We start from the raw sequence: 24,069 nt of genomic DNA on the forward strand, positions 1-24,069 counted from the left end.
AGGTGCTGTTGAACTTCCAGTATCCGGCTAGTTTAGGCCTAGCACTTAAGTTCAAACGGGCCATAACTAGTTTATGGTCCGAGTGTCCTAACAAGTGGAACGTGGGGCACGATAGAAAGTCTACGTCGCCTCTTCTAACTAACATCCGACCCAAGTAAGTACTCGGATGGGAAGGCGTTCCAGGATGCCACGTCCACATCTCCCGCCCCGGATGATCCAGACGGAATCTGTCGACGAGATCGCACGAGGCCATCAGGTCGAACAGTGCTGTCACACCGCACCGACCCACTAGTCCCTCCGACCTTATCTATATTGGGATCAATGATTGCATTCCAATCACCCATTAGAACTAACCGTTCCGGATCCACTAAGAGGCCCTCCAACCGTTGAAAAAAGGATGCCCTCTCTACAGCAGAATTAGGAGCATAAACAGCGACAATCCGAAAAACACTACTATTAACGGCAACATCAACAACAACTACCCGCCCGTCCTCGCCTGCGTAAACAACATTCACCGACGCTGACAGGGTGCGACTCACTAGCAAGGAGATTCCACGACTATAAGTATTGCCATATGCTGAGTAAACATCGTAATCGTTCACCAGCATCTGACAATCCTCGTCACAAATAAAGTGGGTCTCCTGGATAGCGGCAATATCTACCTTAAGGGACACCAAGTCTCTCACAACGTGCGAGGCCTTGCTTCGACACCTGATGCCCCTCACATTCAATGTAGCCAAGTTCAAAGCCATGTTCACTTACCTTATTCAGTGTCACAGACGGGTCTGAAATCCTTGGCAGTGGCAGGCCTGGCCGAGGCTGCTGGTAAGTAGGTCTGATGAGGGTACTCCGTCCTTGGCCACACCCCCCACGTCCAGGGGAAAGGTTAGTTTAAGTGCCCTGTAGAAAGAGGGGTGGATGTACACGGGGACTCTGCCCTCACATTTGTAGAAAAAATTGTTCAATGAAGGATGGTCCCTGTCCACCAGCTGCTGACCCGGGATCGCATCCTTCGCTGCATCTATCATAGCCCAGAGGGCTTGAGTCCTTGCGTCCTTGTTGACTCTGACGAAAGTGGTCAACAAGGGAGCGTCTTTAAATTTCGTCGGGTCTGCGTGTCCATATTTTCTGGGCCTTCTTGCTTGTTTTCTGGCTGGTCTCTGGTCACTGTTGGAGAGGGTGGTTTTTTAGCTGTCTTCCCTTTTTTAGTGACCATCGACCAACCTTCCTGTGCTTCTGGGAGGCTTGTGGCTGGCGCAGGCGTGGAGACTTGTGGTATAGTTTTGACTGGCCCTGCAATTTTGCTTTGCGTTTTTGTTGGGTTCTTGTTCCCACTCTTTTTTGGGCAGTCTTTGGCCATGTGGCCTTGTAGCTGGCAATGCCAGTAATGGGGCTTCCTCCCCTCCACTATTAGGGAGAGCGTCCACTCCCCGAATTTCAACGTAGCCGGAATGCCGTAGAATCCCGCTTTGTCCAAGACCCCCTGGATTTTATAGTCCCCAGTCATGATGTTTCTTAGACCGCGGACTGGCGTGACTTCCTCTACGTCCCCGTATTGACTGAGGATGGCCCCCAGTTGTTGGGCTTCCATATAGCAGGGGACATTCAGAGCAGAAACATTTGCCCTCCTCCTGTTCATGTAAATGGGCTGTAGCTTTATGTTTCTGCTCTGGTGACTGGTCCTGGACAGCTTGATCGCATGTTCGGGGGTGGGAAGCAGAACATCCTACTGCGCGTAGCTTCTTCTGCAGATGTTGTTGGCCGGGATGTTCTGCTCCAGCAGCACCTTTACCGTTGTGTCTTTGTTGACACCCGTGAGGCTCCTCGTCTTGACATCGGATGTAATCAGTGACAGGACCCTCTTCTGTAAGCCCTCAACCTGTCCTGGAAGGGGTTGGATGTCATTCCCCTTGGTGTACTCCCTGTACGTGGAGTCGAACAGCTTCCGATAGTCCTCGGGTGTCAACTTGCTCTGCTGCTCTTTGGGGCCCCATGCTGACCCACCATCCTGTTGGGAGTTTGCTGGTCCAGGGACGGGGAGGGGGGGGGGCGTAGCTGGCACCTCTCTGCTAACTGCCGTTGTGGGAGTTGCTGGCTCGGGGGTCTGACCGTTACCAGTCAGAGTTGGCCAATCCGCGTTGGATATTGCGTGCTGGCTTTCTCTGCTTTCCGAGTCATTCACTTTTCTCTTTTTCTTCCTTAGCTGCTGGGTGGCCGTCTCTTGGGGAGTAGGTGGTGTCTCCCCTCCTGGCATTATATTCCCAGCTGCTGGCGTTGGCATAGCAGGTGTTGTGGTCCGGGGAGCCGTTCCCACCAGTGTAGTTAGGTTGCTACTGGTTGGCTTCTTGTCCCCTTCCCGGGCTTCCTTTTTCTCGTTCTTGCCCTCTTGGGGGTACTGGAGGGCGGAACGCTGGTCTCTTCATCAAAAAATGATTGCAGAGAGGCTAGTGTGGCATTAAATAGCTCCACGGTTTTGTCGTCGGAGCCTTTTTCCATATCCTCTGCTGCAACTGGGGTGTTGCCCTTTTGGGGAGCGGGGGATTGATTTCCCGCCTTACTTCCCGTGGGATTGGTGTCCAGGAGTGCAGCTGGTGTAGCTCCTTCTGCATACTCCTTGACTGCAGTTCTTGCGTCTGCATTTTCCGCCGGGTCGCCCTCGTGGGGAGTAGTTGCAGGTGGTATTCCGGGGGTCGCCGCGGGCTGCGGCCCTACCCCTTCATCTGTTTTCAAGGTCGTCGCGCGCTGGGGCCCTACCTTGTCTTCTGGCGCCGTCCTGCCGGGAGATGCATTGGCTCCCTCACATGGGAAGTCGTCTGCGGGGGTGATGTTGTGCATTTGGGGTGACGTACCCCTCCTGCCTGGCATCGTGGTGGCAGCACTGGCCGCTGATGCAGACCAAAGTGTAGCGGGGAGAAAAGAAAACCCAGGGGAATGGAGGGGGAGGAGCGGGCTCAGAAGAGATTAGTGTTTTTGACCTCCCCTCACGGGGATGTCGGGTTGGCAGCTCAAATCCCCCAGTGAGGGGGGAGAGCAGAGAAGAAAGACGCAGTGGGTGCTAGCGGGCCAGAGTGCCGCGTCGCAATTAAGAGAGAGAAGAGATAGACATTTCTGCCCACAGAGGGGAGCAAAAACGAAACATCCGCCCTACCCCACGTCACCCTACCCACTAACTACCCCAACGGAAGCGAGAAAGAGAGCCCTGTCTGCTCGATCCACTGGGAGAGCAGCGAAAATAGACAAAGTTTTGGCCTGGCAGGTCAGAGTGCTGCTCAGGCAATTAAGTGTGGAGAAATTAGACCATCCCCTGTCTCTAGAGGGAAGAGACCGGAACGAAGAAAAGCATGCAAAAAACAACAAAGGCAGGTCTCAACTACCAGCTAGTGGTGTTGGTCCCGAGATTCCAGTCTCCCAAAAGAGGGGATCGGTTTTCGGGTCCAAGCTCCCACAAATGTGGAGTCGGTCCTTTAGGTCCTGACTCCCCAAAGGAGGGAGTCGGTCCTTGCTAACAAAAGTTAGTATGAAAAAGCACCTTAACTTAGCCCGAAAGCCCGGTGGTGGATCAAGTTTCGTAACTGAGAGAACAGATACTACACTTTGAGATATTAAATCTTTTATTCATGTTAAAAAATACAGTCAAAATCAACGATGAACAAAAAACTTAGGCACATGGCCAACTCAAAAGGGGGGATGTTGGGGGTCGTTGGTCATCCTTGTCACTCCAGAACTAAACAAAGTCAAAAGTTTCTCCCAGCTAGTATCTTCTTTCACCATAATACCGCATTCACCCTTTCATATTGGGGGACGTCCTACTTAACTACCAATTTTTAAAACATTTTTTATTGACGTGTAAAAACAAAAAAGATAACAATAAAATGGTAGCAATAATTCATCTGTGTCGAGGGCGGGGGAAGAAAAAACAAAAGGTGATTAGTAGGACCCTCCCAACCCCGTCTAGTTGATAGACTGCCCGTTCCACTAGGTTTGTAAAAGGAACCTCGCTTCTGCGGGTCAGTCTCTAGGTGGGGATGCCCTCTAGATGGGGGTGAATGGAGAAAAGAAATTTTTGTGGGTAAGGGATGGAGGTTAGTTTGTATTTCTTTTTCTCCAAGATGGGTAAAATTTAGAGGAAGGGGTGAAAACAAAAATTGCAGGTAAGAGGGGATAGGGATCTTGGAGGCTTCCTAATCGGGGAGGGATGGAACACACACTCAGCTAGCTGAGAGGCTACTTGTTCAATTTTACTTTACAGAACTGCGCGTTCCACACCTAGGCGGGGAACACGTATTCAAATTTGCCTCCTCTTCGTACACACAGAGTTGCCACATATATCCATCTTCTGTCAAATGCCGCGCGATGCAGCCTTCTTCTATCACATCTGATGTTCACCCTTAGTTGGTGTTTAAAGAAAGCGATCAGATCTTGATCAGAAAAAGACAACACCCTCCGGCAACCTTGCAAACGCGACGTCCAAATCACCATTCTCGCCACAGCCAAGATCGTAACGTAGACCATTTGTCTTTCCCGGTCCCATGGCGGCCTCACGTTGTCCACAACATTGGATGCAGTAATTGGGCGAGGATGCTCAGGATCAATGCGAGCCGTCACTCCGCTGACATACGACCAGTACTGGCGGAGTTTGCGGCAATCAAAGAAAGCGTGATCCGTAGTTTCTACAGCCGTTGTCCAACAACGGGGACAATCAGGCGACTCCAAAAACCCGGAACTGCATTGTATGTTGTTGAGTGGAAGTGCATTTCGGGCCAATCGCCAGGTCAGAGAGAACTCCGAATTGTTCAGATGACTTGAACCTGGCGCCCAGCTCCACGCGGAGCGGATCTCACTCTGCTGCCACCCCAAACGCGCGCATAGCGGGTCGTCGGCGGCCCCCTTCACTAGATCCCTGTGGAGTTCCCTACGGGTAGCAGTCACAAGATCACTGGACCTTGGTAGTCGTTTTAGCGCGGCTCGGCACTCTTTCATGTAGGCAGATTCTTCCCGCGGCCTGCGACGGCTCTCGATGGAGGGGTCGAGAACGAGGTCGGGGAAGGCGGCAGTAACCACGGGGTGCCACGGTTGGTCATCCTGCATATAGTGGCTCAGGAAGGCCAGCCTCTCAGCATCTCGATGACACTTCAAGTCCGGCATTCCCAAGCCTCCCTCACACGGACGTTGAATACAGACCTGTTTGCTCACCCAGTGTCTCCCTCTGTCCCAAAGGAGTGAAGACAAGAGTTCGACAAGAGCTTTTAGGTGTTGTGCAGGCAGGGTAAGTACGGCCAGTCGATAAAGGATGAGAGGAAAGACGTAAGTGGCGCACGCCTCAGCTCTACCCTTTAAGGAAAGTTTCCTAGGAAGCCACGAATTGACTGCAGCCTATACCTTTGACCGTACCTCCAACCAATTCTTGTCAAGCTGGAGATCCGGTCCGAACCACATGCCGAGGATCCGGACCGTGCCATCTGTCCAGCTGAAAGGCGCCGGGAGGTTTGCGTTGCCACTCCATGCGCCCAATCGCAGTCCTACAGACTTGTTGCGGTTTATCTTGGCCCCCGTGATTCTTTCGTACTGTGTGAGTGCCTCCGACATGACCTCAATGTCTCTGAAGCCCGACACAAAGACCGTGACATCATCGGCGACCGCGGATACCTTGGCAGCTGAGCTGCTAGGCAGAGCCATTCCGCGCAGGGCCGAATTTGCCTCCCCATGTCTCAGCTTGCAGAGAAGAGGCTCCAAAGCCAGGACATAAAGCAGGGGCGACAGCGGACAATCCTGACGAATCGACTGAGAGATAACAGAGGGTTCCGAGTGCTTTCTGTTGACTTGCACGACAGCCATGGGCTGTCGATACATTATGGAGATCCACTTGCAAAAGTCCGGTTTAAAACCAGCGGCCTCTAAGACAGATGCCAGGAAACGATGGTCGACCCTATCGAAAGCTTTGGACTGATCTAAATTGATCAGCGCGGCTTCCGTGTCGTCATCTATTTCCCCCTCTAGGATCGTGCGGATCAGGTGCAAGTTGTTCTGAATCGATCTCCCCTTCACAGCGTAGTTCTGTTCCGGTTCAACGAACTCGTCGATAACAACCTGCAGCTGATTCGACAGGACCTTGGCCAAAATCTTCAACTCTGTGTTTAGCAAAGTTATGGGCCTGTAGTCGTCTAACTCTTCCCCTCCATGCCCGTCACCTTTCTTCAGCAATGTGATCACTCCCTTGGTCACCTGCCCTGGGATGGATCCCTGAGCAAACCAATGGTTGAACATATCCGTCAGAAGAGGCAGAAACATGGGCGACAGCCTCAAGTACAGTTCGTATGGCAGACCATCAAGTCCTGGCGATCTGTCACAGCTGACCTGCTTCAGCGCAGTAAAGACCTCCTGCTCCGTCACCCGGCCCTCGCAACTAGCCGCTCTAGCCGCCTCGAGGCGGGGAGAGTCGGCCAAATAGTCGCTAAACTCAAGGACCGGAAGATCGGGCTGCTGCGTAAAACGCTCCTTGAAATGTTCTCGAAACCCCTCGCAGATCTCCCGAGTCGATTCCAGGGTGCGTCCATTCGGATGTTTTACTTTCGCAATGTATTTGTCCGAGCCACGCCTAGAAACCTCACGGCGCACGTCTGCATCAGAATTGACTGCTTCGTTGCCTATCTTTCTAAGCCTAGCTCTAACTACTTGGCCTTCGTAACACTCGCTAGTCTCGCGTAGAAGGTCCTGCTTAGCTAGTTCCTGACTAACCCTATCACCTTCCCCCGTAGCCTGGGCTAGTTTCTGCTCTAGCTGCTTCTTCGTCTTGGCCTTATCTAGTGCGAGGCGCTGGGCATACTTGACGGAAAAGCTTCTGATCTTGGCTTTGAGACCGAACCACCACTTACTCCCGGTAACCGCCCCCACTAGTGCCTTTTTAATTAATTCTCTTAACTGATCTTGGAAGTCTTGTATCTCCAGAAGGGAGGTGTTTAACTTCCAGTACCCCGCTAACTTAGGCCTATTTCCTAGCTTCAGCCGGGCCATAACTAATTTATGGTCCGTCTGGCCTAGCCAAGTGAACGTGGGACAGGATAGGAAGTCTACTTCGCCTCTCCTAACTAACATCCTGTCCAAATAGGTATTTGGATAGGAGGAAACGCTATTGGTCCACGTCCACATTTCCTGCCCTGGATGCTCGACCCGAAACCTGTAGACCAGTCCGCATCTAGCCATCAGATCAGCCAGGCTGGACTCGCACCTCTCCGACCCTCTAGCTCCACCTCCTACCTTATCTATGTTGGGGTCTAAGATGGTATTCCAATCCCCCATTAGCACTACCGGCTTCCGACAATCTACAAACGCGTCAAGCTGACTGAAGAATGAGACCCTCTCACGAGCGGTGCTGGGCGCATGAACCGCAATCACCCGAAACACAGAATCTTTTACGGCAACATCTGCCACGACCAGCCTGCCCTCCGCATCCCTATGGACAACGTTGATCGTTGCGGAAACAGTACGTTTAACTAGCAAGGATACTCCCTTCCCCCGCGGGCTGCCATATGCTGAGAAAACCTCTACAGTCTACAGAGGAAACGAAATGCGTCTCCTGAATCGCAGCAACATCCACTCCCAGGGACAAGAGGTCGTGCCGGAGGCGAGCCGCCCGGCCCGATGATCTCAAGCCCCTCGCATTCAGACTAGCCAAATTCAAAGCCATGGTACCTACCTTAAGGTGTGTTACACTCAGCTCCGAAGTCAGCTGGGGAAAGGACACCGACGTTGTGTGCAATGCTCAAGGTGGTCAGGTTTTTCATGTCCTGACCTTCTCTCACAATGCCGCCGACATCCAAACGGTAAGTCAATTTAAGGGTCCTATAGAGTGACGGATGGACCAACACTGGGCCCCTTCCCTTGCATTATTTTGCGAGTTCCTCAAAGGAAGGATCATTTTTCCAAATCAGTTCAATTCCCGGACCAGCCCCTTCAGCGGCTTCCAGCATTGTCCACACGTTGGTTTTGCAGGCCTCAGGAAGCCTGACGAAAGTTGTTAGCTGTGGGGCGTCCGGGAAATTAGAGGGGACATTAACGTCTTTTCCCCCCTATCTGTTGGCAGTCCAGCAGAGGTTTTAAATTTTTTCTCTGCCGGTGTGGTAAGCCCATTGCCACAGACAGGGGGTCTACAAAACAAAGTTCCTCTCTCGTTTCGAGGGCGAGAGTCCCTGTTGGAGTGAGTCCGTAAGTGGGAGAATCTGAAGGGTCTCTCCCCCTCCCGGGTTCATTCTTTTCTTTCTGGGATGGCGGCTCAATTTGCATTGGTGTGGGGACGAGTGTCTGTGTGGTGTCTGGTGTTGGTGCGGTGTCTGGTGTTGGTGCGGTGTCTGGTGTTGGTGCTGTGTCTGGTGTTGGTGCTGTGTCTGATGTTGGTGTTGGTGCTGTGTCTGATGTTGGTGTTGGTGCGGTGTCTAGTGTTGGTGCAGTATGTGGTATGGGGGTGGAAGTGGGTTGTGTTGTTGTTAGAGGTGGTGTATGCTCACAGGGAGTGAGGGCTGCCTTTTCATCCCCCTTTCCTTTTTTTGCTTTTCTTTTTTATTCTTTTGAATGAACCGGGGAGTGGTGAGGTTGAGTTCCTCTCCCTCTCGTTAGCAGATTCATCCTCAGAGGAGCAGTGTTTTCTTCGCTTGGTCCCCGTCTCAATTGGTGTGGGGACCGTTGGTTGTTGCTGCTCCTCTAATTGCTGTTTCTCTGGTTGATGCTGTTGCTGTTCTGGTTGCTGCAGCTATTTTTGTTGCTGCTGCTCCTGTTCTGGCTGTTGCTGCTGCTGCTTTGGCTGCTGCTGTTTTTGTTGTTGCCGCTGTTTTCGTGGCATTGGTTGTGGAATTGGCCGCAGCAGCTGATGTTGTTGCTGCGGCTGGTTCAATGGCTGGTTTGGCTGCTGCTGCTGTATCTGCTGCCGTGGCTGTTGTGGAGGCTGCTGTTGTTGTTGCTGCCTCGGTTTTTGGGTTGGTGGTGGGACGGTGGCAAATGGGATTGTGGGCTTCCGTTTCCGCCTCATTACCGTGATCCATTCCTTCCCCTTGGCCTCCTGCGTAGTTTTGGGTTTCCTCGGTGCTGGGGTTGGTGCTCCAGTTGCAGGAGTTGTGACAGCCTGTTTGGACACTGGTGCTGTCTCAGAGGTTGGGACCGCCTTTAGTGTCACTCGAGTAGGAGTTGACCTTTGAGGGCAGCTCTTGGCCATGTGACCCTGCTTTTGGCAGAATCAGCAGTGCGGACGACGCCCCTCCACCACTACTGTCATAGTTGCCTCCTTAAATGTCAGCTGTGCCATTGCACAAAAGCAGGTAATCATCTCGTATTGCATTTAATCGATTTGAAATGAAAAGACTTCATGCGTTCCTTTTCATGCTAGGATTTTTTTTGATTCGGCATAGAAACTCAAGAAAAATTTTTAAAAATGGATGTTACTCACGTTGGTGGTTGAGAATGAGACGGCTGTTGGGGTAAGTGTGGAGGAGGTTGCTGACCAGGTAAAAGAATTGGTTGCGGTTTCAGCATTTGCATTAACACCTGTTGATCTTGTGACAGTTTGCTGGCGATGGCCGGGTCGTTAAGATCGAGATGTTGTAATGGTGGCGGTGGAACAGGTTGCTGCTGTTGCTGCTGCATCTGTTGAACCATTTGCATTTGCAGATGTCTACAAGGATAAAACACAAACACAAGAATGACTTGCATGAAACGGAGCAGCTCCATCAATGGAGTATCAAATTAAGGTTTTCCTCACCATTGTGGCTGGTAAGGAGTAAACTTTTACAAAACAGCATTCTATCTCTAAGAAACAGTTTTTTTTTTTTTTTAATGGTTCAATAGAAAAATCCAGTAAAGATTACCAGGCTCACACATAAATAAAAGATGCGAACAAAAGAGATTAAAAACATACTTATGAAAATATAACTGGATTTATTTACGTTTGTCAAAGACCAAAATATACAAACATATGTAAAAACTTTCAAATGCATGATATAAGAAGGCAGACTTTTGTGTATGGACATGAAAACATAACTGGTAAGAATGTGTGGTAACAACTGAATGCACAAGTGACTGAAAAGCATCTCAACTAAATTAGTCTGGTTGAAGGAGACGACTGTACAATAAATAACTCTTCTATAAACAGATTTTGATTGTTCTTCAGTCAACATATTTTTTGAAACATAGTAAGTATATTGCAGAATTTGTCTTTATTAAAAAAAATATCAGAGATCAAAACTATTTTTAGAAACAGAAAATATTGCATTAATAATAAATTCTCAACAAATAAAATGAATGCCATGACCAGAAATTGAACCCGAAACCTAATTTAGTTTGAGATTCCACTTACTGGCCTATTTGGATTTTCTTAGAGCTTAAAACATTATAACATTATCTTAAACAAAACAGGAATTCAAACATAAACAATAATAAATAACATAGACAGAAGAAAAAAAGGAATACTACTTATTAAAAATTTTTAATAACATAAAGAGAAACTTTTTTTTATTTATTTATTTATTTATTTTTTTTTTTTTTACATTTTTGTAAGTTGATCATGAGAAGATGAAAATGTTGATACTTTTTTTTACTGATATTTTCATGTTCAATATTAAAACCGAATGCAACACTTTTATTATTAGAAGAAATAAAAAAAAATCTTTAAATTAACAAGTGACTGAAACTGTTGAACAAAGAAAAATAGGATAGATGCTGTTTAGAAAATTGACATTTATAAAGAGATGGTAACTCACAACCACTTTTCGAGAAATGAATCAGCCTTTCTGACCGCTCGTCTAGCCCAGCTAAAGACCAAAGTAGTGTAGGACATTTGAAGTACTAAACTCTGACCTCCTAGTCTTTCAACCACCAAGATTTTGCCGCCTCCAACCAACAGGTGGCCCCATTGAGAGACATTTAGACATTTACTCTCTGCAGAGGGGCAGTCAGTGTATTCTGATGCCTCCACCTGAATGAATTGGAGAGAATTGGAAATTGCATTGATATGATAACTGAACTTATGCATTCATGAACTGAAAGTTTCATCTTTCTGTTGTAGATATTGACAATGTATAGACAATGTATGATGAGCCAAACGCTATCACGTCTAATGCACAAATGACACTGCGCCTGCGTGAAGGTACAGGAAATCCGGTTTCTGATTTGCATGAGTTTGTGCCTCTGCGGAGATAAAAGACGGATTTTTTTTTTGTGTCAACGGAATTCTTTCATTTGCTTTGGTCGGTGAAAGAGATTTTGCGTTTTCGTTTCAGAAGGGAAAAGACTCAGTATCGTAAATTGAAGTCAGGAAGAAAGGGACAGCAAGAAGAAAGAACTACAAATAGAACATTCTGATTTACAATGTACGACTAAGAAAGCAACCACTGTCATTCACATGCATCAGAAGCAGAGAGGCATCATTAAATTCCTGGTAAAAATATATTGAGAATGGTGGTGACTATGTAGAAAAAAAATTCTGGAGGTGGAGCATAAAAGGTTACTTGTATTAATGATACCACTTGTATTCATCACTCTTCACCTTTTTGAGTTAAAAAAGAGGAGGCTTATATTTCTATTTTTTTTTTTTTTATAATAATCATGGAGTGTTTACAGTAACAAGCAAGAAAAATAAGTTTTGGTTGTCATTTGCAACAATGCAAAGCTCTTCATAAAAACAAATAAAGTACTGTTTAGGACTTGGAATGGTTTGATTTATGGCATATCAACTTTTGAGTGATTTTGTGCCATAAAACACATAAAAAGTCATCTGGTAAGTTCTGTAAATTTATTTTGTATTTAGTAGTTGATAGTTTTTTTTTTCTCCTCCTGGCTTGGTAGGATGGCACATTGGACTTTTGCAAAAATGATCCAATTTTCATCCTTAACCTGAAGCACTTGCTTGTCTAATCATAAAGAACTGTGATACAGCATAACAGCCTAGTTTTATTTTGTTTGATGATTAAGTTTTATTATTTAATTAAAAAATAAAATAAGAACAAACTCATTAGTGAGCATGAAACTGTTCTTGTTTAGAATTATCCCTATGTTAAAAATCAAAAATAAAGAAAAATCTATATGATGTACACATCAAGATGAAACGAAAATATCATATTTCAAAAATTGCATAAATTGAAATTTGAACAAGAAAATCAAATTTTATGAGTAAAAGGAGCAATAAAAAGGGGAGATAACTCATTAATTCAAACTTGTAATGCCAGAAAATTCCCATTAATCACTTAAAAACAATTTTCTTGAAAAAAAGAACTTGATCAATTTGTAATTTTTAGAATATGATATTTTTGTTTCATCACGAGTACATACATCATACAGATTTTTCTTCATTTTCTTTGTTAATATAGGGTGAATTCAAAAATCCAAGAAACACATTTTCGTGCAGTTTGGACCATGTGATCCAGCAGAGGAGGAGTCTTACCTGATCCATTGTTGTTGGAACATATGCTGCTGTTGCTGCAGCATGAAATGATGCAGAAGTGCCATTTGATCCTGCTGTGATACGGGTGGTGCCTGTCCCGGTGGTTGAGTAGGAAGTTGAGGGTTTGGAGGGGCCATGTTTGCGAGTGTGGGCATTAAAGGGGCTTGGTTGGGGACACCAGCTGTCGTGGAAATGCCACTCGTGACGACTGGAGCAGACTGAGTAGGGGCTGGAGGTGGGGATGGTGATGGTAACGAGACAGGTGCAGAATCTGCCTGCAAATCCAAATCACCAGAGCTCGGGCTCACATTGTTCACTCGATTTAACTGAAAGAGAAAAAAAAAAAAAAAAAAAGAAAAAAAAGAAAGCAATTAATTTTCAACAAATCTAAAAATAGAAAGGTTATTTTAAAATGTTTAAATTTGGTAACAAAAAATGAGCTTTTCTGAAATTAAAAATTAAGACTATTTTACAATGATAACATTTAAATCGAGACTAACAATGAAAAATTATGGTTTTGGTTTAATGCTGGTAGAATACTTCCTCTCCCTACAACCTGAAATGTCATTAAGCGATCTCTGGGTGCCACTGATACATTGTCAGTTTTAGAACTTAACCAAGTTATGGGAAACAATTGAATGGAAGAATATTTTTCCCTAACTTAAACAGAATGTTTAGTCTGGAATGTAACCTGCAATGACAGACCCCTTCCCAAACAAAATTACCGTAATCTCTGCCGTCTTCAGGAACCATTGCACAAACAGCAGAAAAGATAAAATGAGCCAAGCACTATCAGTTGATGGACTTTTCATTACATTTCATCAGAAGTTGCAGCAGAATGCCACGTTCTTCTTGGCCTCCACTAAACACAAACTAGCAGAAAATCATACCAAGACTCGTGAAATGAAGATGAGAGGAAGGTAGATTCATAGTAATGTGTTTAATCAAATGCTTCGCATCTTCGCAATACTTTGTTCTTATGAACAAATTTCAGTTTCTGATAGTGAGAAGACATCAACTTAATTTCCTTGGTAAGAAATCCAACATTTTTTTAATCTGCAATCTCAGTTTCCAAGCTTGACAGTCTTGAGGATTGATTTGATTAAATTCCATTGTCTAAGATCCTTTATAATGGTTTGTTTCCATTTTTATGGAGTTGTTTCATTTTCCTTTGGTCTTTTAATCTCAAAGTTTCTGCATTTTCTCAAGAGTTGCTCAACCTGGCCAAATCAACATGGCCAACTGACCATCACAAGTCCATCAAGCTTCAGTAAATTCAGCCTCATCAACAGGGTATCAGAAATTATGTGCTGGATTCAATCTTGACATTCTGATTATTAATTTGTTATTACACTGAAATGTGCAAGCGAGAAGTAGGTGAGTGCCCAGCACTTAGCTCCATACAGCATCACACTCTTAACATGACTCTTCTTTAAATGACTAAAACTTATTAAACCAATGGCTGATGCAACAGCAGAATGAGTGTGTCATGCAAAAACATATGCTATAGCTATGGAAAATGAAAATTACCAGATTCTAGCATAATGGCCTTAAATTTACGTTACTTAATAATTAAGAATAAAATATGAAAACAATTTTTAAAAATTGCAGTAAGATAATTCTACTTTAATGAGATTTCAAAACGACTTACTTTAAAAGGTGGGATTGGCGGTCCAGAAAGAAATGGCACCCTTCCGCATCTTTTTATCAGATCACCTATACAAAAAAAAAAAAAAAAAAAAAAAAAAAAAAAAGGAAAAAATAAAAAAGTTTTTTTTATTGTTTTTTTTTAACTGCTGAGTCATCATTTATCAAGGTTAAAATTTACCCAAAGATAAACAATACTTGAATGATGATGAATATTATGAGAGGATTAAAAATAATGAATAGAATTTGATAATTTACTAGGATGGTTTATGACAAATATTTACTAAATTTGAAGATTTTTATTTAATGGTCACTTCCATTTTTTTTTTTTTAGGGACAGTGTTTGATAAGAACTGATTGGATTCCCAGAGATTTTTCAGAATCATTTTCCAAATTATCTAGGTCTTGGTGATGGATTTAAATTTGTTCAGAAAATCAAGTTCTTTAGCTGCTCATGTGTTGAGAATACGTTATTTTCTGCGAATGTAGCAACTGTGTTTGTGTCTGATGAATACGACAGGTTATTGCACTCCAACCCTTTTATTTGACCATGAAAATGTCTCAAAGCACCAGTTCTATTATCCAAGTAATATTATTATGTTCAGTTTTTAACATATGTTCGGATCATGCATGTATCAAGCACAACTGCCTTATAGACATTGTCTAATAATGGTTATATTTGTTGGAGTTTGATGACAACCAGTAGTTAATATACCGAAATGTATATAATAAAGGATTTTAGGGGTATCAGTGTTAAGGGTTGATTGGATCTGCCTAGTTGGTGCAATTAAAACTCAAAATGGAAATGAGCAAATGAAAGTCATACAGAACACAGATGCTCAGCCATCAGAATCTAGTCTTCAAGCATCATGGATTATGACGAATGCCCAACAGATGGCGCTATTTGGGTAAGTAAATTTTTTATAGTTATATGCAAAACAAATACACATTGTGATAATAAAAAATAAATATAAAATTTCAGTTTTGAGAAGATAAATACATCCCCAGCGCACTTCTCTAAAATATCATTTAATTTTGGCTGGAAAAAAAAAAAAAAAAAAAATTCAGATTTTTATAAAGTAAGTACCAATTTTCAGATAAAATTAAAATCTTTTCTTAAATAGATATGTTGAATGTTTAATTTGGTATTTAGGCTTAAATTATGCCTCGTCCTTCGGGTTGATATTTCTATCTTCACAAGTCTCTAAAATTGTTATTTATATATATATTTTAAGATTGTTTATTTATATATATATTTTAAAATTGTTTATATATATAATTTCAGATTATTATATCAATCAAACACCAAATCCTCTCCTGTGGGGGAAGTGGTGAGGTAAATTTAATATGTAAATTCAATGTGAAATTAGCTGCCTTGAAATTGCAAAAGGTGTTTGTAAGCAGGACTTGGGGGCACGAGACAAAAAAGAAGACAGCAATTATACCTTAAAAATCACAGTACCAATTAATCCCCCACTCCCTACCTTCAGTAAAATTTTTAAATGGAAATCAAAAAATTAATTTTTACTTTTAATCTGAAATTTGTACTTAACTGATAATATTAAAAAATAAAAGATACAACAATTTTTTTTTCTTTTTTAGAGAAAGAAGGATTTGATAAATCAACCATTTTTTTTCTTTCTAAAATACAGCAACATTTATAGCATGAAAGAGAAAAAAGGATTTTTTCATTATTACCTAAAGGTTGATAATAATCATCACAGCCTCTTTTAACCATGAGTTTCATAGCAAAATAACCAACAGAGAACCATTCCGACATTTCTTCAGCAGAAAATGACCCTAAAAAAATTAAAAGTATTTGATGAAATGACTGAGAAAAAAATTTGGTTATAAATTTGAAAATTTAAAAATCAAAAATTTTTATTTTTATGGAAAAGATATTTAAGATAATAAATATGTATATTATGCAAAACATACATTAAATTGAAAGTAATGTCCTCGATATTTAAGATAATAAATATATATGTATTAAGCAGATTTTTACTCAACACAATTATTAACTCGACAGACTAAGTAAGATGATATTTGCTTCCATCTTAGACATTTTGATCATTTTGTAAAAAAGACTGAGGAAACCTTATTTCTCTTTATCTACTAACAATATCTACCAGCATTACTCGAGAGTTTTACTTTTATTTTTTGTTTACACCAGTTTATTTTTATTTCTGACTGAATTATAAACAGATTTTTTTTTATTATTATTACACAATTGCTTGTTTGCTAAACTTTAAGGATTCATAAAAAAAATGTTACAAACTTTTAAGTAAACAAAATGTATAAATTTTTTTTTTTTTTTTTTAGATAAGTGAATGCTGTGCTAAGGTGGTTTATAACTTGTTTACTTGCCTCCTAACAAAGGCAAAGTTAGATGCAAGGTTAGTTTTTAAAGTAAAGAAAATCCAGTTCCCAAAAGGGGGAATACTGCATTGGTCTGAAAATAAAAATTGTCTCAGTCTAGATGGATTTCTTCTTCATTAACTGATAACCTGATAACAGAATAGATATTTTGCTACTAGCCAAGAGATGAAAGATCATTTTGAAAAAGTTATTTCATATGTGGATTTTTCAATATAAATTAAAATATCATCAATATTAAATTTTTTATGGTTTGTTTGCTTATACATTTTGTTTAATGAAAAGTTTGTAAGTTTTTCGTTTTGTAAATAAACATTTTTCAATTCAGAGATCCCTTTTTGGGATGCTGGATTTTCCCTACATTAAAAATCAACCTTATGTCTATCCTTGTGGTAGTCGATATAAATAGGGACAAACTTTCTGTAACATTTTTTTTATATAGGTCTTTGTTTTGTTTATTATAAAGTTTTGTAAAAACTTTTTAAAATTTCATTTTTATGCTTATAAATAATTCTGTATACTATTTTTTTTTAAATTGTTTATAAAAAGTTTGAAACTTTTTCATTAATTTTTTTTGTAAAATGTTTGAAACTACTTTTGTTTAAAATTCAATTGGAAAGAAAAGAAACTGGTATCGACAGAATATGTGTCCTTTTAGTCATTTCTGATTCTGGAGTGCCTCAAAATATAATTAAGTATTAATAGGATTTAAATTTCTAAGACATCTGATGAATTTGATTGCAAAGCTAATTTAAAAAAAAATAATATTCCTTCTTTAAAATGTAGGGTTATATGACACATTCACGTTTGGACAATGCTCTCCACTGGATTTACAATAACCACACAGCCAGACAACAACATGGCACATAAGAAAAGGAAAAAGAATATATATATATATATATATATATATATTGTATTGTTTTTTAAAAAAAAAAAAACTTATGAAGGCTTTTAAGCTGAAAATTTTTCATTTTAAATAAATAAATATCTGTTTATTTAAAAACACAACTCCGCACAGTATCGTCCTTTCTAACGCTACATTTTAAATTCCTTTGTTCCGTGCTTCTTAAAAGTGGACTTTATTCATACTAATATTCCTTCATTGAATCATCTTTGCAAAAAATGTGCATATTTTCATACACGAAATTAAAAATGACTGAGATAAACAAAAATGAAAACTCTTGAGTAACACCAGGTAGGTATAGTTAAATTTTTAAATGATTTTTTAATAGAGAATATGAAGCACATGTTCTCATTGTTTTTCACATGTAGAAAATGATCTGCACCTTGTTGGTCTCCCTGAGGGTCTCTGTAATACCATTCATCCTCAGCCGATTTCACCGGACTATCCGACATTTTCTTTGGTTCTTCATCCTAAAAATGTCAGACAAAAAAAAACAAAAAAAACGATTAAGTTGAAATTACGCTTTGATAATCATTTCAATGCCATTTACAATGGTCGTTCCAAAAGTAAAGCCTTCTATTTTTTTTTTAAATTCAAAATGTTGAATTAAAACACGAGTGGTACCATTGAAATGACTGACCTTTTGTACTCCAAAATTCATTTATCTACATAGTCACCACCATTCTAAATACACTTTTACTAGCAATTCCATGACGCACCTCTGCTTCTGACGCACATCCATGATGGGTTGCTTTCTTAGAGTCTTACATTGTCAACATCTGCAACAGAGATATGCATTCACAACCTGAAAGTTCCATAAGTTAAGTCATTATAACAATAAAATTTGCAATCCCCTCTGATCTAGTCAGGCGGAATAAAAATAAGAGGCATTCCTTTTGGAACGTTCCTCATAAATATACTGACAACAGTTTTATTATTACTAAATAATAATGTTCAACAATTACGGCTGACTAAATGGTTAGTTATCTATTTTTATTAGCCTGACGCAAAGAAGCGAAAGATTTGCATGAATTTTAGTTTTATCTCAGACTAATTTGGATTAAAACAAAGTCTGAGGATGTCCGTTATCTTGCTTGTAATTATGCACATTTCATCAGCATCTGAATGTGTTGTTGTGCGACGAAAGATAAATAAAATAAAGGGGAATTGATGACAAGGATGAGTTTTTGTAAATAATTAAAAGACACTAAGCAGGAGGTAGGAGAAGATGTGGTAAGGTGGAGAGAGACGAAGAAAGAGGAAGAATGCATTCTGAAATGCATACAGAATAAAGACAACTGTAAAAACCCACAAACATACTTATTCGAAGTGTCTAATTTTTAAGGAAAGCAAACATCCAAAGTAAAAGGTTTTAAAGTTATAGCATACTGAAAGAAAAATAGAAGTAAAACATCTCCCAAATAACATAGGGTAGTTAGTGAAAAATAAAATGGATATTATTAAATAAAGTTAGTTTAAATAATGATCGTTGTTGTTAAAAAAAATTCAATCTTATTTCATCAGGCTGATATTTTTAAGAGTCCATAAAATTTATTTTTAAACTATAAAATCAAAAATAAAAGTTTGTGCTTTCATTTAAAAACAAATTAAAAGTATTTATTTATAATTTAAATTTAATTGAAATACATAAAATGCTGTCTATGAAATTGTTCATAAATTCACAATCCTTTTGGCAATCCAACCATATTTGTCACAAATAAACTATAGTTGATATCTAACTTGTTTAACAAGTTTCAGCCATGAATGTATAATTTTTGTTTAATCACCTTCAATATGTTAGGACATTTTAGCGATCATCTCATCAGAAGTTGTGTGATCCTGAATGAGCACCAAATTTGTTGGAGCTAAATCCACCTCCTTCCCTGTGAGGATTATCTCAAAAATAATATAGCCATTAAAACAACCCAAAAACTATTCCTAAAAGTCAAAATCAGGGCAATGTCAAGAAAGGAGTGTTAGCGCTATTAATTTTGTATACAGGTGAGATTATCATTGGACAACAATGAAACAAAAACTACTGTACATTTATGCTTGTAAATTGGCGAACAAGTCAAGACGACATATCCCAGCCCTACTGGGGATGGTAGGGATGGGTGACGTAACAAAATATATAAAAAAATAAAGTTTCCCAGGTTCCTTGATAATGCGTTGTTACGGGAATGGTATAACCGTCTCGAAGACAACAATAAAATGAAATGTACTGGACAACAAAATAACATAAGAAATAACGAGGACAAGTATCGTTGAAAAATTAACAAACTTATTTATATAAAAAAATAAAATTCAATTCAAGAAAAGGTTGGTTGGTTGTTTTTGTTTTACGGCATATCAACCTTTATCAGGTTATTTAATGCCGAATCTAGTTATTTTGAGGAACGATTTTTAATGGAGTATATATATATTTTTTTAAGTTAGATTCTATTTAACCCATAGTTGGGACCCTAACAGGTACTACCACTCCGGGTCAGAGTGGACCTGGTAGCAATGGCAATTAAAGGGTGGCTCTACACTCCCCAATGCCCGCAAGGTGGGGCCCAGATATAGTTTTAGGTCATATCCAGGACTGTTGTATAAAGGGTTTTTGTTGTAAATTTTTTATAAAGGCCAATTTTTTTAAGATATGAGAGTATGGTGTGGGGATTGTTTATATCAAATAACTCTTTAATATTGTTTTCTTTGTAGAATCGATTTCTTACTGTTACAAAATCAGTACATTCAATTAATATGTGTTTGATTGTGAGTGGTGTTTGACAAGGTATACAGATGGATTGGCTTTCTTTTTTTAGGAGATATGAGTGGGTTAAGTGAGTATGGCCTATTTTTATTCTTGTTAGTTTGACTTCTTTTCTGTTTAATTTCGTATTTTGTTCTTGTTTTTTGATTTTTGGCATGATTTCGTGAAGTTTATTGTTAGAGTGTTCATTCCAGTAGGTTTGCCATTTCTCTGTTGTATATGCGTTGATACGTCTTTTTAGATCTATGTATGGAATTTTAAAATTTGCATCGATTGGGAGATTTAAGGCGTTTTTTGCTGCAGAATCTGCTAATTCATTACCTTTAATACCGGAATGGCTTTTTTACTGTTTAGTTCAGTTAATTTTTGGAGTAATTTTGCGATTAGGGGGTTGTCCATCTTTTTATTTTTAATCGCTTTTAGAGTAGATTATGAATCTGAAAGGATTATAAATTTGTTTTTTTTTGTTATTGGAGGCGAGTTTGAGAGCTAGGATTAGAGCATGTATTTCAGCACTGAAGATTGAGGTTTCTTTTGGGAGGTTTGATTGTTTTTTTATTGATTTATTTAGTATTGCGGCACTGGCTGTTGCATTATTTTGTTTACACCCATCCGTATAGATGTGTATGTGTGGTCTGGATACTTTTCTTTGATTTTATCAAGATCATCATAAGTTATTGGATGAGTATGGTTCTTTTCATATTTACTTAAACTTAGGTCGATGTTAGGGGATACGATTTTCCAGGGAGGGGTTTTGAGTAGGACAGTTTTGTGAATTTTAGTTATGGGTAGACTTGCTTCTTTGGAAATCGATTTTATTCTAAGTCCAAAGGTTTTGATTGTGCTTTCTTTTTGGTCGAAAAGGTGTTTACGGTTTGGATTCAAAGTGCTATTGTGTGCTGGGTTTGTGGGGTTGGCAGTAAGTTTTGTGTAGTATTTTAGACCAAGGTTTTGATTTCTGATCATTGGAGGAGTTTCATGTGCTTCTGCATACAGGCTTTCTACAGGGGAGGTTCGAAATGCTTCTAGTGCTAGTCTTAGTCCGGAGTGGCATATTGTGTTGAGGGTTTTTAGATATGATTTTCTGGTGGATTGATATATGAAGCTACCATAATCTATTTTTGATCTAACTAATTCTCTATAGTCTGAGTAGTGTGTTCTTGTCAGCTCCCCAATCTGTATGGGCAATGACTCGTAGGAGTTGTAATGCTGTATTACATTGGTTTTGATGTGATTGATGTGTGGAATGAAATTTAGTTTTTTGTCAAAAATGATTCCTAGGTGCTTGTGTTCATTTACGAATGGAATTTTTTCGCCTTCAATCTGTAAGGTTGGGTCAGAGTGGAGTTTGCGCTGGTTACAGAAATGGATGCATTTTGTTTTAGTTTTGGAGAATTTTCAACCATTTTTCGTTGCCCATTTATTAATTTTATTCATGTTATGTTGTATTTTTCTTTCAATAGTGTGAGTGTATTTAGATCTGTAGCTGATTGAGCAGTCATCTACATATAAGGAGCTATGTATATCAGGAGAGAGTTCTTTTATAATGTTATTGATTTTCATGTTAAAGATAGTTGTTGATAATATGCTGCCTTGGGGCACTCCTTGATTTTGTGGGTCTGATAAAGTCGAGTCTATGCAAACTTGGAAAGATCTGTCTGTTAGGAAGTTTTTTATGAATTCAGATAATCTACCTCTTAGTCCAATGTTGTGGAGATCTTTTATGATACCGTGTTTCCAGGCAGTTTCATATGCTTTCTCAAGATCGAAAAAAAAAAACAGATGTTACGTGTTCCTTATTAATAAAAGCTTCTCTGATATAATTTTCGAGGTTAGTGATGTGGTCTATACATCCTCGATTTTTTTTGGTATCCACATTGGACTTCAGAAATTATTTTGTTGTCATCTAGATACCATATAAGACGGTAGTTAATCATTCTTTCAAACGTTTTGCATAGGCAGCTTGTGAGAGCTATTCGTCTGTAGTTTTCTGGGTTTGATGTATCTTTTCCCAGTTTGGGTATTGGTATTATTGTTGCATTTTTCCATAAAGTTGGGAAATCTTTTGTTTCCCATATTTTATTATAAATTTGGAGGAGTTTTAATGATTCTGGTGGAATTTATTTAAGGAAGCTGTAGTGCACTTCATCTGGTCCTACAGCTGAGTTATGGGATTTTTCTATGGCGGTTTCTACTTCATTGAGGGAGATTTCATTGTAAGGCTCTTGGTTTTTGGAGTTAAAGTTTATTTTGTACTTTTCTTCATGTTTCTTAAGTATTTGAAATTGTCTATTGTAGTGTTTTGATGATGAGTTTTCGGCAAAGGTTTTAGCTAGTGTGTTAGCAATATCTTTTTTATCAGTTATTTTCTGTTTATTTGTGAGAAGGTGTTTGATTGGATTCGGATTATATTTTCCAGTTATTTTCCTAATCATTTCCCAGACGGTTTTGAGTTTAGTGGTGATGTTGATTTTTTTTCTTAAGGCTGCCTTTCTCTGTCTAATGGCCGTTTTACATTCTGGATTGAACCATGGTTTGTTTGTTTTTCCAGGAGAATTTTTGGGTATGCATTTTTTGGCTATTGTTATGAGTACTTCCATGAATTCTTCTATTGTTTGGATTTGATGTTCTGTTAGTTTTAGTGAACAAAGTTCTTTAAATTCGGCCCAGTTGGCTTTGTTTGTGTTCCACCTGGGTATGTGGTTTTGGATGGAGTTACTGTATTTGATTATAATAGGGAAGTGATCACTTCCACAGGGTTCTTCGTAAGTGCTCCATGTATAATCCAAGAAGCTTGATGGATCACACATGGTAAGATCAATGCCACTAGTTGATCCGTGGGATTTTTTTGATTGAGAAGGCACAAGTTATTTTTGTTAATTAATTGTTCAATTTTGTTTCCTTTTGAGTTTGGGACTTTGCATCCCCATAATGTACTGTGGCAGTTAAAGTCTCCTAGAAGAATGAATGGTGAAGGTAGTTGGTTCATTAAATTTTCTAGTTCATTTTCATTTATTGGTTCATGAGGAGGGAGGTATATTGAGTAAATTGTGATTGTTTTGTGTAATGTGACTTGAGTTGTAATTGTTTGGAGATTTGTTTTGACAGAGAAATTGCTTTGAGGTATGTTATTCCTTACAAGAATTGAAGTGTCTCCATAAGCACGAAGGCCTGTGTTATGGAAATAGTTGTATTGTTCATAGTTCGGCGTTTTGAAATGGTTATTGTTTTGTAGGAAGGTTTCTTGTAAGCAAATGGCTGGGTAGAAGAGTGAGATAAGTATAAGAAGTTCATTATAGTTAGATCTTATTCCACGACAATTCCATTGGATAATTTGTGTTTTATTTCTATCCATGAGGCTGTTTAGTTTTCCTCTATTTCCATCTCTTTATAAGAAGAGGGTTTATCTTTTGTTGGAGTTTGTATCTTTGGTGAAGTGTTTTGCTGGGTTTTTCTTTTTTTTTTTTTTTTTGGATCTGGACGTTGATCCGGATCTTGCTTGAAATGTTGCCGTTTTGGCTTCTTGTTCATTTTTTCCCTCTTGATTACTTGTGTTTGGTTTCTTTTTTTTAATCTAGGGTGTTTTTGGTTTCCATTTTTTCTAGAATTTGGAATCTATTTTGAGTGTCTATTGTTTGGTTTTCTTCTTTTCTGGAACGTTCTTTATTTGCTGTTTTATCATTGCTTATGTTTTTATTAATTTCTGGTGGTTGTTTTGTTGGTTTCTGTGATAATTTTTTTAAATGGTTCTGTTGTGGATGAAATATTATTTTCTTTGTTTGGATTTGTTATTTCTATTTTGTTTCCCAGATTTGAGTATTTTTCTTTTAGGCTATTTTGAAAATCTGGCCACTCTTTAATATTTAATGTAATCAGTTTGTTTATCAGCTCCCTATATTGATCATATATTTCATTATGTTGGCATGGTTTAGTTGTCTTTTTTGTTGTCTCAGCATATGTGTTGTC

General features: G+C 39.7%; 1 protein-coding gene across 12 annotated transcripts in view; it reads right to left on the minus strand.

The window, feature by feature from the left end:
* Positions 1–24,069, minus strand: part of LOC145300556 (uncharacterized) — a 205,718-nt gene that overhangs the window by 32,328 nt on the left and 149,321 nt on the right. For all 12 annotated transcript variants that reach the window (XM_080144495.1, XM_080144497.1, XM_080144493.1 and 9 more), the window contains 5 exons: positions 17,731–17,818; positions 15,767–15,868; positions 14,073–14,137; positions 12,422–12,747; positions 9,434–9,658 (listed from right to left, as the gene is read on the minus strand). In XM_080144495.1, the coding sequence (XP_080000621.1) occupies positions 9,434–9,658; positions 12,422–12,747; positions 14,073–14,137; positions 15,767–15,868; positions 17,731–17,818 (806 nt within the window). The remainder of the gene's footprint in view (positions 1–9,433; positions 9,659–12,421; positions 12,748–14,072; positions 14,138–15,766; positions 15,869–17,730; positions 17,819–24,069) is intronic.

Source organism: Euprymna scolopes, chromosome 2, assembly GCF_053919585.1.
Source record: "Euprymna scolopes isolate OS-2025 chromosome 2, ASM5391958v1, whole genome shotgun sequence".
NCBI lineage: Eukaryota > Metazoa > Mollusca > Cephalopoda > Sepiida > Sepiolidae > Euprymna > Euprymna scolopes.